The sequence below is a fragment of the Protopterus annectens genome, chromosome 10.part0 (genome assembly GCF_019279795.1).
Source record: "Protopterus annectens isolate FY-2018-M chromosome 10.part0, PAN1.0, whole genome shotgun sequence".
NCBI classification, from domain to species: Eukaryota; Metazoa; Chordata; order Ceratodontiformes; family Protopteridae; genus Protopterus; species Protopterus annectens.
In genome coordinates this window covers 993,741,305-993,758,125 of record NC_056744.1, presented here as the reverse complement: position 1 = coordinate 993,758,125, position 16,821 = coordinate 993,741,305, and the positions used below count along the sequence as shown (strand labels likewise).

General features: G+C 39.7%; 1 protein-coding gene across 2 annotated transcripts in view; it reads left to right on the top strand.

Annotated features, from left to right (window-relative positions):
• Nucleotides 1-1,686: 1,686 nt before the first annotated feature.
• The window catches only part of LOC122813439 (histo-blood group ABO system transferase-like), a 634,970-nt gene continuing 619,835 nt past the window's right edge, over nucleotides 1,687-16,821 (top strand). Inside the window, exon 1 of one of the 2 annotated variants that reach the window (XM_044085753.1) lies at nucleotides 1,687-2,222. In XM_044085753.1, coding sequence (XP_043941688.1) covers nucleotides 2,036-2,222 — 187 coding nt within the window. In that variant the 5' untranslated portion in view covers nucleotides 1,687-2,035. The remainder of the gene's footprint in view (nucleotides 2,223-16,821) is intronic. The other variant, XM_044085754.1, reaches the window with a different exon arrangement.

Sequence of the window (16,821 nt, the reverse complement as noted above, 5' to 3'; positions counted from 1 at the left end):
TTTTGGCCTCTGGGTCAGCATACAGCTGCAGCACCACCACATCACAATATGTAGCTGTCTGAAGTATGTAGACGTGATGGCTGACCTGTGAAGAGCATGAAGCACATCAGGGTATATAGTAAAAATGTAGAGTTGCTGCTACATTAGACTAAATGAGAACTTCTACACAAACATCAACGAAACATCAATGCACATTGCAAAAAAGTTAATACTGTCTCATGACTGCAGATGAACACTACACAAGCAACAGATCAGCCAGGTTTAAGGATATTCAGAATTCAATTGCAGTCAACTAAACTACAAGGTGTCTTACAGTATGACTTGGATTTTCATGCATTTAAACATGGAAAGAACTGGAGTGTTTTGTGGGAGTGACCCTTCTGTGGGCGTGGCTCAAATAGGGGTGTTCCTTGTGTTTAGTGTGGGTGGGGCTTAAGGGGCGCCAGAGCAGTGCTTCGCCTAGGCCGTTGTTTCAGCTAAGGCTGGCCCTGCATCAGTGATAAATAGGAAGAAGATTAACAACTTCAGATTATGCATTTTCTGAAGTTAAAGAAGTCGGTGACTCTTAATTATTGCCATTACTCATTAAGTGAAATTCATCACCTTTCCTCCAAAAGTCACTAGTTTTAGGAGGGGTTAGGAGGGACAGAGCTAAAATTTCAGTCAAAATCAGGGATGTCTCTGAAAACCAGGGACAGTTGAAAGGTATTCACGCAGTTTTTAATCCCAAATGATGTTTTGCTGTTTTAAAGTTGGACTTCACTTTGTAGAATGCTGTTTATGACGTTTCATCAAATAGCTTTTTTTTCTCATCTTGTGTTTTGGCAACATTTAAGGGAACGTTATGTACTTTCTGGTAAAATAGTACACACACACACAAACACACACACACACACACACCTGTCATTTTAAATCCCAACCCTTTCAAGTCACAGATAAATATATTTCCATCCTTTCCAACGTTTTTCTTTTAGAATCCAGGAAGGGTATATTATTATTTTATCATCATGCGTAAATTGCGGTCATTAATGTAATTTTGCGTTCCCTTATGTCACCACAAATGCCGGTCTTCCACATGCGTCAGGCTTGTTGCATTTTCATTTTTTAATTAACTTAAAAAAGTTAACATAACAACAGTTTCTTTTTCGCTCGCTGTGCATTGATTCTAATCCACAACGAGTTACCAGAAAATCAAACAACTTACTTGGGATGGACAAAAGAATGAAGAGTCACAATCAGGGCAGTTTTACAGTTAAAAATGGTGTTATAGCAACATGCTTTTTCTAGACTCTAAGTATGGTTTGGGAGGGACAGGGCAAAAATCGTTGACGTTAAAAAATAATAGGGCAACATCTTGCATCAACATACGCTTTCTGAAACAAAAACAATAATAAGCATAAATATTGCACTTTTCAGCGGTTTACCAGAAAAAAAATAAACATTTTATCAGGAACACAGCAAACTATGAGGCAGATCAAAGTTGTTCTGCGGAACTGGACGCTTCAAGTGATGAATTGGTGACCTTTTGTGGGGGTGCGTTTTAACCGTCTACAATAATGTTTTAACCTTTAGGGCCGATAGTAGGCAGCTGTCAAACTGCCTTAACATTCCGAATGCACAAACTACCTCGGTCCACCGTTCCCCGTTATCGCACTATGTGCGTTTCCTACAGGATATAAAGTATAAAACTCAAATGGCTGTACTTAGTGACTACAGACATCATTAAGTTGCTAGAAAATACGCACATTTTACGAGGAAGGAACCAAAACAATATTTTGGCAACATTTAGGCATTCTGTGAAATTCTGGACATTTGATACTGATGGCAAATCCGGAATGCTCCACGAATATTATACACATCCTCTTTGCTAAGAAATTTCAGAGGCTGATAAATACATCTTAACATTCAGCTAGAGGGATTTCAGATACAATATAAAACACTTGAGAGAATAGCCCGAAAAATACAAAGGTGTGATGGTTGCAGGTTCCAGTTCAGATCCCCAGGCCACGCGAAGTAGGAGTGGCTCAAATGGGTTATGATAGAGTATCAGTTATCCACACGCGCGCCTTTCTCAACATCCTCACTCCCCAGCCTGGAATACGAGAAGGTGAGCTCACAAAGCTGTGATACAAAGCTACACGCAGCGTTAGAGGGAGACTCAGAACATTTTGTTGGGACCAGAAGCATGACTATTCTGCGTAAAATGGAACAAGTGAAAATATGTAAGTGAAAAAAAGAATGTAATGTATAAACTTAATGTATTAGAGAGGATATAGCTCAATATATAAGTAGTAAAATAAGTGTGCTTGCGTGCAAACATTATGTATGCTTCTCAGTCTGGGGCATACACCGCAAATGTTACCTCACGAGGAAGGCTTTTGAGGAAGGTTTATTCTGAGCCTTAAAATCTCCATTTTCTACGCAGCCCCTTTTAAAATACCGTAGTGCATATTCATTATTATTTTTTTAACAAATATCGATTTACATAATATTGAATCGTTTTAATTTATCAAAATAACTTTTTAAAATAGTTATTAGCCACGATGTGTAATTCCTAGCTGAAATTAGTCTATATTGTGCTCATTTGCTCCAGGTTATGAGAGGCATTTTCCAGCATTTTGGACATGGAGGGTTGAGAGCTGTGGTTTAGAATGTTTAATCTTGCTTCCTTAGCTCTTCGTTTTGTATTTTTATATTACATTTTAAGCTTCTTTATGTTTGGGAAGGAACAACTAAAGCAAATTGTAGAATTATTTAAAGACTAAAACTGTGTGCCGTTAAATTTTTATTATTCTTGTGTTTTAGTTTTGGATTATTAGTATTTACTTGGTGTATGAACAATAATTGATGCTTGCTGTCTGCTATCTGTTCTTCATTTTAATGACCCTTGTATATTTCACTGTAGGACATGGTAAAGCTTTACAAAACCAGCAATTAAAGATCAGCGAACTCATGCTTGGAAGTTTTATCTGCGATTAAGACACATTTCTGGTTATATTACAATGTTAGGACTTTAATTTCATTTTCTTATTATTGATATATAGTATTACCCCTATCTGAGACCAAAAGGCAGTGCTAGTGATGTTGTACTACCTTTCTTGGCAGAAGTGCTATGTATATAATTTCTATTTTTCCATGTGTAGACATGTAAAATATGTAGGAATATATGCCATAAAACTGAAAAAAAATCATTCTAATTTTTATATTGTGTGCACTGCAAATGTGTCAAAATAACTCTTAAGCATTTCTTATATGTTGTTTTGTATTATAGATAGGCTGTCTTGTAGTCTGTGTTTATTTTCCCAGAATGGAATTCTAGTTCCTAGAATGTAGCACAGCCTAGACATTGTAAATACATTCCCCTCCATTTAATTACTTTGATACTGTTGAGAGTCTGCTGAGGGTCTAGCCTTGAAAATGGACCCTGTACTTCTTTTTAATGAATTATTTTATTCCACAAAAGAAGTTGAAAAACAAGGTATCATAACCATAGTCCTTACATATTGACACCATCTCTCCACCATGCTTTTGCTATGTTTGGAAGCTTTTAGTAACATTATTCATTGAAGGCAGACAGTCGTTACAATTTGTTGCACTAACGTTTTGGAGTATCTACTTATTTCTGATTTTGTAATTACATGGATAAAAAGCTGCACTCCACTGTACAAAAAATAAGAGCATTTTAGTGTTGCAGTATCACTATTCATGCAACAATTTGCATAACAACTAATATAGAAAAGAGTTTCACTTCATCCTTTCACACTTCAGGATGTAAAAGTGTAGGTGATTACCATCAGTGAAAACTATAGATTACTGCCTGGCCTTTGACAGAGAGATTGAGACAGATTCCTTTCTGAAACAATATGGAATTTGAATAGTTAAAAATGAGACCTTTGTCATATGTGGCAGGGAGAAAATGGCAATAAGAAAAAAAAATAAATGTACTAAAGGTTTTCTGGGCATTAAAAACACCTAGGTGATATCATGTACCACAACTTTTCAATAACAGGAGAGTGTGGCCAAGTTGGAAACTATAATGCAATGTATAATTTCATTAACAAGTGAGAATATATGTCAATTATGTGTAGCTGTAAGTAAATATTTATGAATATTTTGTAAGAAAATATTTATGAATATTATTTTTTAATTTCCTTAATAAAATAAATAGCTACTATTTTGTCCAGGATTAATAAAAAAGCCAAAAGTAATTTAAAATTTTCCTTTACTCATGTGAGAAAACTAATTAAAAAAAGAAAGAAAAACAGTGCCTACTTTCCTTAAAACTCAATGAGACCTCCTATTATAACCCAGTTGACATTGCACAGTCTAGTTTAATGCAGTCATCTAAGCCCCATGAAATGTCTAAATTTATTTATTTTTATTTTATTTTACATTTGTTAACCGGGAGAGTCCGACTGGATACATGTCCATTTTCAGCGGAGGCCCGGGGAGAAAAGCTCCAGGTACATAACAGACATATGAACATTGTTAATGCAAAAAAGGAAGATAGTTGAGTTCTAAATACAATATATAAAGATACATCACATCTTGGGGAAAAAAATAACAGCAGCATATAAAAAAAAAAAAAACATAGGTCAGTTACAAAGGCAAGGCGCCTTGTTAAAAAGCGGTTAAGGATAGTGAGGTAAGAGAAGGGTAAATGATAGTGGTTAATCAGGTTTGGAACAGGGACATTGCCAGAGAGTATTGAGATGAGGTTTAAGCTTTTTTTTTTTAATTGTAGGAGTGAAGGTTCTGAGGTGAGCATGGTCGGTAGGGAGTTCCACATTTTACCTACAAAGTTTGAGAATAGAGAATCCCCAGCAGAATTATTGGCTTTGGTAGTTTGAGCTAAGATCTTATTGGAGGAGCATAAAGATTGCAGGTTAATATAGGGGTGAATGATGTTTTCCAGAGCTGGTGTTTTCTCTGGGTGATACAGTATCTGGTGAGCCGTTTTGAGTTGGTTGAAATGGAGTTGGCTGGAAAACTCTAACCAACCTAGTTGCTTCAAGTTAGTGCAGTGGTGCGTTCTAAAGGTGGAATTTGTGGCAAATCTAGCTATGTGATTGTAACAAGAAGCAAGTTTGTTAAGGGTTGTCTTGTTTAGGTTTGTAAAAAGGGGGGAGGCATAGGAAAGAGTTGATAGTAGGTGTGTGCTGGCAATTGTAATTTTAGCGTGAGGAGTGAGAAAGTGTTTTACTTTATAGAGAGAGCCAAGCTTTTTATTGACGGTTTTGATGGTTAATTGAAATGGGTATCAAATTTAAGGGAGTTATCAATGATAGCACCTAATAGCTTTGTGTGAGCTTCTGGTGATATAGTGATTCCATTGGAGGATGTAATAGAGAAGGTGGGGGGAAGAGTCTTGTTAGTGGGTGAGAAAGTAAGTAGTTTTGTTTTGTTGGGGTTGAGAACTAGTTGACGACTTGAGAACCATTTTTCTATTAGGTTGAAGGTGTCTTGGGTTGAAGCAGTGAGGTCTGCCAGGTTGGAGGCAGTGCTGATGATAGTCGAACAATCTGCATATTGAATGCATGTGGCATGGGGGGTGATTGTGGGCAGGTCATTAACAAAGATGGTGAAGAGAAGAGGGCCAAGAATAGATCCTTGGGGAACTCCAAGTGTAACAGGTAGGCATGTGGATAATTTGTCCTGCCATAGAACAGCCTGTTGCCTATTGGACAGATAGGATTGGAACCATTTCACCGTGAAATTGCTGAGTGATAGTTTTTTTAATGTATGGAGGAGTTGAATGTGGTTCACCATATCAAATGCCTTGGAGAGGTCTAAGAAAAGAGCAGATGATAGTTTATTATTGTTTCTGAAGTTATTGATGGTATTAGAAAAGGATAGTAGTGCTGATGTGGTACTGTGATTTGGCCTGAAGCCATGTTGGGAGTTGGCTAGAATTTTATTTTTGGTGAGGTGTTCCATCAGTTGTTTGTGGACACACTTTTCCATAATTTTGGCCAGGGGTGAGAGTATAGCTATAGGTCTGTAGTTGGTTAGCTCTAGTGAGCTACCACCTTTATGGAGATGAATAATGTGGGACATTTTCCATATGGAGGGGATGAAGGCTTCTGACAAGGTACAGTTTATGATTATGGAGACGGGATAGGAAATGGCCCCAGCTGCTTTTTTCAGAAACTCAGCTGGGAGAAGGTCAGCTGCTAGCTTAGTGGGTTTTAGTTTTTTTAAGAAGAGATGTTATAGAGGATATGGGTACTGGATCAAAGGTAAATAGATGATCTGATGTAGTTGTAGTATTCTGCTGGCATGGGTAGTGGAGTGGGCTGGTTGTTTGTTTGAATTGTGTGGCCAGGGATTGTATAGTTTCTGTGAAGAAACTATTGAATGTGTTAGCAATGTTTACAGGGCACTGTTGTTTGAAAGTTGTTGGAGTGGGGGTGGTTGCCTGGCCTGGGTGCAGGAGCTTGTTTAAGCCTGCCCAGAATTTTTGTGGATTATTAAGGTGTTTGTGTTGGAGGTGGAGGAAGAAGTTTTTTATCATTTAAGATCATTCTTTTAGTTTCATTTCTAAGTTGCCGGAAGGTTTGGTGGGAGTGTGGGTCTTTAGAGGTACGCCATGTGACCCACATCTTGTTTCTAGATAGGATTTTGGATTTTGTTTCCTTAGAGAGCCATGGTGCGGTTTTGGTTTTAGTTCTAATGGACCGTATTGGAGCATGGGAATCTAGAATCTTGAGGAAGGTGGTGTTGAAGTAGATAACTGCCTCTTCAAGAGGAAGAGACTTGAGTATTGTCCAGTTGTGGGCTTTAAGTTCAGTTTGAAAAATGGAGGCGTTGAATCCCTTACCCCACCCCTATTTATCTCTGTAAATAATTTACTGAAAGTGCTAATCAGGGCCAAACACATTTCCTTCAGGGGACCTGATAATATAACTGGGTGCTCAGTTAATAGTGTTTAGCATGCCTTTGCAGATACACTCTTCAAACTGTTCATATGTTCATAGGTGTGTATAGGCTAATGGCCCTGGAGCCTTTACAAGCCTAGCCCCCCCCCCAAAAAAAAATTGCCCAGGCACCATGTCTCCCGATGTTAGTTCACAGTGCCCCTATCCAGTAGGGCAACCGGAGTGATCCCTGGGGTGAACTTTCTGTTACCCATCCACTCGTCAAGATTTCTGTTGAAGCGGGCCAGCAAGGTGCTCTGCTTGACATGAATGGGAAGCTTATTCCAGAGTATGGGCAGTCTTTGGGAGATGAACCTGTCCCTCCAGCATGCTCTGTTAATTGTAGTAACGAGGTTGTGATTTCTAGAATGTGTGGCATGGGAGGACTGGGATTTCTTTAGGTGCAGCATTTCAAGTAAGGCTCGGTTGGACATGGCTTTATAAGTCAAGTAGAGATCACCTCTAAGTAGACAATAATAGACTGAAAACAGCTGAAGTTTCTTGAGTTTGTCCATGTAGGACATATGTTTAAGGCCTAGGATCCTTTTTGTGAGGTACTTCTGTGGTTTCTCCAGCTGTTGTAGGTGTTGGGTCAGGTACATGCCAAATGGGCGTTATTGTCAATGACTGGTCTAATGAGGGATGAGTAGAGAGGGATGATGACCTCTTTCTTCCTGAATGTGAAACCTTTGGTTATAAGATGTGCCACATAGAAGGACTTTCTGACCTTAATGGCAATGTGATGGTCGAAAATGAGGTGGCGGTAGACCTGGGTGCCCAGATCTCTTATGGCCCCTTCAGTATTCAGTGGGCTCCCATCATTTTCTTTCGGCTGTTCCCATTAGGGGTCGCCACAGTGGATCATCTGTTTCCATTTCTTCCTGTCCTCTGAAGCTCTGTCACACCATCCACCTGCATGTCCTCTCTCACCACTCCATAAACCTTATCTTAGGTCTTCCTCTTTTCCTGTTACCTGGCAGCTTCATCCTTAGCATCTTTTTCCCAATATACTCAGCATCCCTCCTCAGCACATGTCAAAACCAACATAATCTTGTCTCTCTGGCTTTGTCTCCAAACCTTGCAACCTGGGTTGACCCTCTAATATACTTATTCCTAATCCTGTCCACCCTCATCACACCCAGTGCAAATCTTAACATCTTTAATTCTGCCACATCCAGCTCAAACTCCTGCCTTTTTGTCAATATCACTGTCTCCAACCCATATAACATAGCTGGTCTCACTACCCTCTTGTAGACCTTCCCTTTCACTCTTACTGGTACTCATCTGTCACAAATCACTCCTGGCACTCTTCTCCACCCACTCCATCCTGCCTGTACTCTCTTCTTCACCTCTCTTCCACACTCACCATTACTCTGAACTGTTGATCCCAAGTATTTAAACTCATCCACCTTTGCCACCTCTACTCCTTGCATCCACACCATTCCTCTATCCTCCCTCTCATTCACACACATATATTCTGTCTTAGTCCTGCTGACCTTCATTCCTCTTCTCTGTAGAGCATATGTCCATCTCTTCAGGGTCTCCTCCACCTGTTCTCTGCTCTCACTACAGATCACAATGTCATCTGCAAACATCATAGTACACGGGGAGTTCTGTCTGCTCATGTCTGTCAACCTGTCCATCACCATTGCAAGTAAGAAAGGGCTCATTTGTGATTCTTGATGTAATTCCACCTCCACCTTAAATGCATCTGTCACTCTCACTGCAGACCTCACCACTGTCACACTACCCTCGTACATATCCTGTACCACTCTTACATACTTCTCTGACACTCCCGACTTTCTCATACAATACCACAACTCCTCTCTAGGCACCCTGCCATATGATTTCTCTAAGTCTACATAAACACAATGCAACTGTTTCTGACCTCTGTACTTCTCCATCAACACTCTCAGAGCAAACATTGCATCTGTAGTGCTCTTTCCCGGCATGAAACCATACTGCTGATCACTAATCATCATGTCCCTTCTTAACCTAGTTTCCACTACTCTTTCCCATAACTTCATGCTGTGACTGATCAATTTAATGCCTCTGTAGTTACTACAGCTCTGCACATCACCCTTATTCTTAAAAAAAACAGTACCAAAACACTTTTTCTCCGTTCCTCAGGCATCCTGTCACTTTCCAAGATTTCATTAAACAATCTGGTTAGAAACTCCACTGCCATTTCACCTAAACACCTCCATGCTTCCACAGGTATGTAATCTGGACCAACAGCCTTTCCATTCTTCATCCTCTTCATAGCTATCCTTACTTCCTCCTTGCTAATCCATTTCAAGATTCACTATCCCCACATCATCCAACCTTCTCTCCCTCTCATTCTCTTCATTTATAAACCCTTCAAAGTACTCTTTCCATCTCCTCAACACACTCTCCTTGCTTGTGAGTATGATTCCCTCGTTATCCTTTATCACCTTTACCTGCTGCACATCTTTCCTAGCTCAGTTCCTCTGTCTAGCCAATCGGTACAGGTCCTTTTCTTCCTACTTGGTGTCCAACCTTTCATACAACTCTTCATATGCCCTATCCTTAGCCTTCACCACCTCTCTCTTTGCCATGCACCTCATCTCCTTATACCCCCGTCTACTTTCTTCATCTCTCTGACAATCCCACTTCTTCTTTGCCAACCACTTTCTCTGTATACTCTCCTGTACTTCCTCATTCCACCACCATGTCTCCTTGTCATCCTTCCTCTGTCCATATCTCATACCAAGCACCTTTCTGGCTGTCTCCCTTACTAGCTCTTCTGTAGTTACCCAGATATTTGGTAACTCTTCACTGCCACCTAGTGACTGTCTTAATTCTTCCCTGAACTCCACCTCACAATTATCCTTTTTCAGTTTCCACCATTTGATCCTTGGTGCTGCCCTTACACTCCTCCTCCTCTTCTTGATCCCGAGCGTCATCCTACAAACCACCATCCTATGCTGCCTAACTACACTTTCCCCTGCCATCACTTTACAGTCTCCAATCTCCTTCAGACTGGCCCTTATACATAAGATATAATCCACCTGTGTGCATCTTCCTCCACGCTTGTATGTCACCCTACGTTCCTCCCTCTTGTTAAAAATATGTATTCACCACAGCCATGTCCATCCTTTTTGCAAAATCCACTACCATCTGACCTTCTGCATTCCTTTGCTTAACACCATACCTACCCATCACGTCCTCATCCCCTCTGTTCCCTTCACCAACATGCCCATTGAAATCTTCTCCAATCACCACTCTCTCACCCTTGGGTACAGTCATCACCACTTCATCCAACTCACTCTAATCCATCACACACCCAACTTGTGGGGCATATGCACTAACAACATTCATCATTACACCATCAATTTCCAGCTTCATAAACATCACTCTGTCCGACACTCTTTTCACCTCCAAAACACTCAGCATACTGTTCCTTCAGGATAACTCCTACTCCATTTCTCCTCCCATCCACACCATGATAAAACAATTTGAACCCACCTCTGATACACCTAGCCTTACTCCCCTTCCATCTGGTCTCTTGCACACACAATATACCAACTTTCCTTCTGTCCATCATATTGGCTAGCTCTCTCCCTATAACAGTCATACTGCCAATATTCAAAGTTCTGACCCTCACTACCACAGTCCTAGCCTTTCTCCTCTCTTCCTGCCTTCGGCCATGCCTTCCCCCTCTTCTCTTCCTTCGGCCAACAGTAGCCCAATTTCTGCCCTCTGTTGGCTAACAGTACTGGTGGCAGTCGTTGTTAACCCGGGCCTCGACCGATCCGGTATGTAAATATTTTTTGCTGTCCGCATGAATGATTTGGCAAAGTTTTACCCCAGACCCCCTTCCTGATGCAACCCTCCCCATTTATCCAGGCTTGGGACTGGCACAAAGAAATGCACTGGCTTGTGCATCCCCAGTGGCTCCATCAATGTGGTAATTTATGGAAACTGAGTTTTTTCCAAAGAGGATGATAACACATTTTTTGGCATTAAGCTTCAGGCCATGGTTCCGACACCAGCCATTGGTCTCATAGAGACCCTTTTGTAGGATGTCTGCATCACTTGGGAAGTTGATAATGACTCCTAGCTTGCAGTCATCTGCAAACTTGGTTAGCCAGAGTCCTTCTGCGTTGGCCTGGACTTCTGAGAAGTTGATGCCAAATGGGCGAGGGCCCAGAACCGAGCCCTGTGGGACTCCACTTGTGACTGGTCGACAGTCTGACTTGGAATCTGTAATTTTCACTCTGTGGGCCCTGTCTGTGAGCCAATTTGCAATTCACCTAATGATGTAAGGATCGGTGCCTAGTTTGGTGAGTTTATCAATGATACCTGAGTGGGGAATGGTATTAAAGGCCTGGGCCAGGTCGAGGTAGGCTGTATGCACTGCCTTACCCTCATCCATAACCTTGGTGACTGCCTCGAAAAAGTCATCTAGGTTCAGCAGGCAGGATCTCCCCTTGACAAAGCCAAACTGTGTGGGATCAAGAGTTTGGAGATTGCCTATATCTTTGTTATGCAGGTCCATGATGATGAGCTCCATAACTTTGCATACCAGACAAGTCACACTAGTGGGACGATAGTTCCCAGGGTCTGTAGTTGCTCACCCTTTATGGAGCGGGATGAGTGTAGCAGTGCACCATTCATTAGGGACATAGCCTGAAGTAAGGCTGTGATTGAACAGGGCACACAGATGTGGTGCCAGTTCATTTTGTAGCTCATGTAGAATGCAGCCAGGGATATTATCCGGTCCCAAGGATGCTGTATTCTTGACTTTGGACAATGCAGCTTTTACCTGTGCTGCAGAAATGGTGGGTACCAGGCTTTCTTCTGGTATTGTGATTGGAGGGGGGGGGGGTTAAGTTGGCACTGAATCTGTCGGCCAGTATGTTATGTTGGCTATATCTGTTGGCTCAGTATAGAAGGTGCCATTGTTCAATAACTCAGAGCAAATCTGGGTGTTGTCTTGGAGGTTTTTGATATAGCTACAGAAAGCTTTGTGGTTGTTTTTGGTTTCAGCCACAATTCTGCCTTCATAGCTGGCTTTAGAGGATTTGCTAAGGGATCTCAGGTTTTTGTTGAGACTGATAAGGGAGGTTTTCCAGTATTGTGACTTCATTTTTTTCTGCAACAGTTTCTTCCTGCTATTGTAGAGTTTATTGATGACTGGGGACCACCAGATTGGCTTCCATTTTTTGTAGGGGAGTGACTTAGTTCTATTTGGTATGGCAAGGTCCATCCATTTGTGTACGTGCTTGTACAGTGCATTGGTGTATGATTCGGTTAATTTAAGTTTAGTTACTGATTTTATAATTGATGAGTCACAGGCAGCAGTTGTGGTGATGCCCAACCATAAGGGTCATCCTACAATTAGTCCAGGTAATTGCAAACCTATCAGCTTTGCTAGCTTAATGTAAAAAGCCATGGTCTGCATTATACGATCACAGGCCTAAAATACCTGAGCTGCCAAGAGAAGCTGGATGCTGTGTCACTTTATGCAGTGTCTTATAGACGTTTGAGGGGAGACTTCTCCCATGCTTACCATGCCATTTGAGAACTGATTGTCCTGGACCTCCTATTTCTCCATAAGTCCAGTGTCTCTACCAGTGCTAGAAATGGGGACATAAATCTTCATTAGTAGATAACCAGAATATGATGAAGTGATAGATTTATATCCCAGTGCATCCTCAGCATCTGGAATAGAATTCCCCTTCATGTTAAGCAATGTGACTCACCATCATCCTTTAAACATAAACTGGATGACTGGATGGATATCCACAAATTTACTCCAGGTGGAAAAAGGAGCTGCTGCCTGAGGGAGGTTACTGGAAAGTGAGAATGGTCATCCGACTGAATGGCCTTGGAATATCTATGCAGCTATGAAGATGAATACGTGTAAGGGTTAACAGACATAAGCACAATATAAGAAAGTTGTATATACATTGTATATATATATATATATATATATATATATATATATATATATATATATGAAAATCACGAATGGCACTTGGGCGACAGTCGGATATTCGAACGTATAAGGTTGTAAACACGGATGTCGAAGACATAATAATCAATCTAGGAACGGTTTTAACATGGGTCGAGGTAGGTGTTCAGTATTATTCCCTACTACAAACATCTTCCCTACCTTGACCCATGTTAAAACCATTCCTAGATTGATTATTATGCCTTCGACATCCGTGTTTACGACCTTATACGTTCGACTACCCGACTGTCGCCCAAGTGCCGTTCGCATTTTCAATAGTAAACCATATATATATATATATATATATATATATATATATATGTATTGTGTGTGTGTGTGTGTGTGTTTGTGTATATATATATATATATATATATATATATATATATATATAAATACGTAAATATATATATATATATATATATATATATATATATATATATATGGATCTACTACATAATGCCGACATTTCAGAAGGACGACAACCATCTGGCCAACACCATATGACCAACATTCGAAATGCAGACATTGTAAGTAGACCATAAAAAAGGAAAATAAAATTTCCTTTAAACTGCTCGAAGGAAGGCTATGCCCCCCACTCCCTTAAATTTAATATACCAACTCCAAGATCGCATTACAGTGTAGGAATGGTAATCTTCCCATTCTGCACTATAGTGAGATGCCGATACCGCATTGTCGGCATTCCGAATATATGTATGTATGTGTGTGTATATATATATATATATATATATATATATATATATATATATATATATATATATGTGTATGGATCTACATCATAACACCGGCAAACGAAAACACCGACAACTAGATCACCGACACCACAATACCAACAGTTGAAAAACACAAAAGTTCACATGCCCTACAAACCACAATCCTGACAGTCAAAAAAAAAAAAAACAAATCCGTTTCTGAAAAACACACACACAACACAAGCACACCAAAAACCTTACAAACCAACATTAAACCTTACCTACACAATTATCTATGCACTAACCTTAACCAGCACCCTAACCCTAAGGCCCGTCACTATCACGCACTTACCTTACCCACACCCTAACCCTAAAGCCCATCACTATCGCATACTTACACAGTTGCACTCGTTTCACATGTCGGTGTTTTCAGCGTCGGGAATCCGAACTGTCAGTTATTTCCATTGTTGGTCTTCCGGTGTCGGTCTTCTCATTATCACTGTTTTCAGCTTTCGTTGTTCTCAGGTAGATCCATATATATATATATATATATATATATATATATATATATATATATATATATATATATCTACACAGAGGGAGACAGAGGGAGAGAGCATAACCTAGTACAAAGGAACTGTAGCTTTCCCTCCTAAAGGGTATTGAATAATTTCTTTAAGAAAGGTTGACAAGCAAGAATGGAGAACTAATTCTACAGGAGAGATTATTCTTGTTATTAGTGTATGAGTTATTAAAATAGGCCATTGTCGAAACTTCTTATGTAATGTCTGTGTCATAGATCCCTTTGTAAATTTCTTAAAAAGAAGAAACAGGTTTCAGACTGGTATTGCTTGCTCAAACAGTGGTTCGTTTATTAAGTTAAAACAAGAGATGAGAGCTTTTACCCTTATCAGAGCTTCATCACATTTGGATGAAAGGTTGTGACATTTCATTTTGAGACCTATGCTACTGTGTGAAGGCTGTATTCTAGTTGAGATAGTAAGATGCCTTTTCCTGTTGCTCTTCTGGCTGCCTTGGAGAGGATTGGGGAGATCTTGTTTACCAAGAATAGTAATGAGTTAATCTTCCTAATGTTATTTAAGTGAAAAATAAAGTTGAAGAAGGTGCTGTAGCTAGAGTCCTAGATATATGATTATGTTAGTGTTTCCTATAGTAGTATTAATGTGATTAGTTGTTTGCAGTATAGTGGAAGTTTTCTCTTCAGTTTGTGTTTACTTCCAAAGAGCATAATTTTTGTTTTGAAAGTGTTAGGTACCATTTTTGTTGATCCAGTGTATTACAGAGAGGAAGTTGGCCTGGATTTCCTTTTATAATATGTTGAGGGTTTGATTTGAGTGGAATATGACCATGTCACTGGCAAAAAGTAAGACTGGAAGGTGTGGGAGATCAAAGGGCAGTTTTCTAATATAGATGGAGAAGTGGGAATAGACTAGATCCTTGTGAAACATCTTGTTTGAGCTTGTTTGTGTGTGAGATTGAAACAAATGTTGACACTGAAATGGTGATTTGAAAGAAGTCTTTGGAACCATGGCAATAAATCTGATTCCAAGCTAATTGATATTTCAAGCAGATGTTGCAAAAGCATCTTATGATCCTCAAGATCGGAAGCCTTGGTCAGATCAATAAAAATGTCACCTATATGTACACCTTTATCCATGCCAAGGAGAATTTAATCCTTAAGAGATCAAATTCTAATTAGATTGCTGTGACCTAACCAAAGGGCATGTTGCTTGTTAGAGACTAGGGAGTAGTTGCTTGTTAGAGACTAGGGAGTAGTTGCTTGTTAGAGACTAGGGAGTAGTTGCTTGTTAGAGACTAGGGAGTAGTTGCTTGTTAAAAACTAGGGCGTAGTTGCTTGATAGAGACTAAGGTGGAGTTGCTTGTGCATTGAGACTAAGGCGTAGGTGCTTGTTAGAGACTAGGGCATAGTTGCTTGTTAGAGACTAGGGCATAGTTGCTTGTTAGAGACTAGGGCATAGTTGCTTGTTAGAGACTAAGGCATAGTTGCTTGTTAGAGACTAGAGCGTAGTTGCTTGTTAGAAACTAGGGCGTAGTTGCTTGATAGAGACTAAGGTGGAGTTGCTTGTGCATTGAGACTAAGGCGTAGGTGCTTGTTAGAGACTAGGGCATAGTTGCTTGTTAGAGACTAAGACATAGTTGCTTGTTAGAGACTAGGGAGTAGTTGCTTGTTAAAAACTAGGGCGTAGTTGCTTGTGCATTGAGTCATTAGAGTGCAGATGATTTTTTTCAAGAATTGTTTTACTAAGAGTGGAGAGAATGGATAATGGACACTAGTGACCTAGTTGAAATGCTTTGGTTGCTGGGGTAGTGGGCCAACTGTAGCTTTAGCCCATATGTATGGCTTGGTGTTTTGTATAAATCTGCTGCAATGGGGTTGTGATGTGGTTCTGGCAATGGAAAAAGAACCATGGATGGATTCTGTGTCCTTAAAGAGAACTGCTGATTTCTTAATTGTCCTAGGATTGGTTGTATATCTTTGCTTTTAATGTATTTAAACTGAAGTGGAGATTCCGGTGTGGGGAGTAGTGGAACTGGTGTTAAGTGTAGACATGCTGATGAAATCTGTGAGAAAAATTAGAGGGAGAAAGCAGTGATGTTAGTGGAAGTGGTTGGATTCTTTCTACCTGTTAACTGGTTAACCTCTCTCCAAAAGTGTTTAATGGGGAGTTTTGTGTTGATATATGAGTTGGGATTTAAGTCATCTAACAGCTTGTTTTGAGATTTTTCTGAGCTGTGCAGTGTCTTTTTGTATTGGTACGTAGGTGATTTTTTCAAGCTTTCTGGGCTTCTTCTCTGAGCTTAGAGATTGATTTTAGTGCTTTGGTTATCCAGTCATTGTTTTTTGGCTTGTATAGCCTAGATGTTAATGGAATCCTGTGTAAGCTTTTGTAGATTTTAGTGTATAATTCTATAGCCAGGTTACCTGAGATATTGATGTTATATATATGTATATATATATATATATATATATATATATATATATATATATATATATATATATATATATATATATATATATATATATATTAAATTAGATTTTCCTTAAACGTAGAGTGTTAACTAGAAAACATTAAAAGACAACTATAACCAAATGTCAGTTTTATTTATATATATATATATATATATATATATATATATATATGTATGTTTGTGTGTGTGCATATAGGTTTAC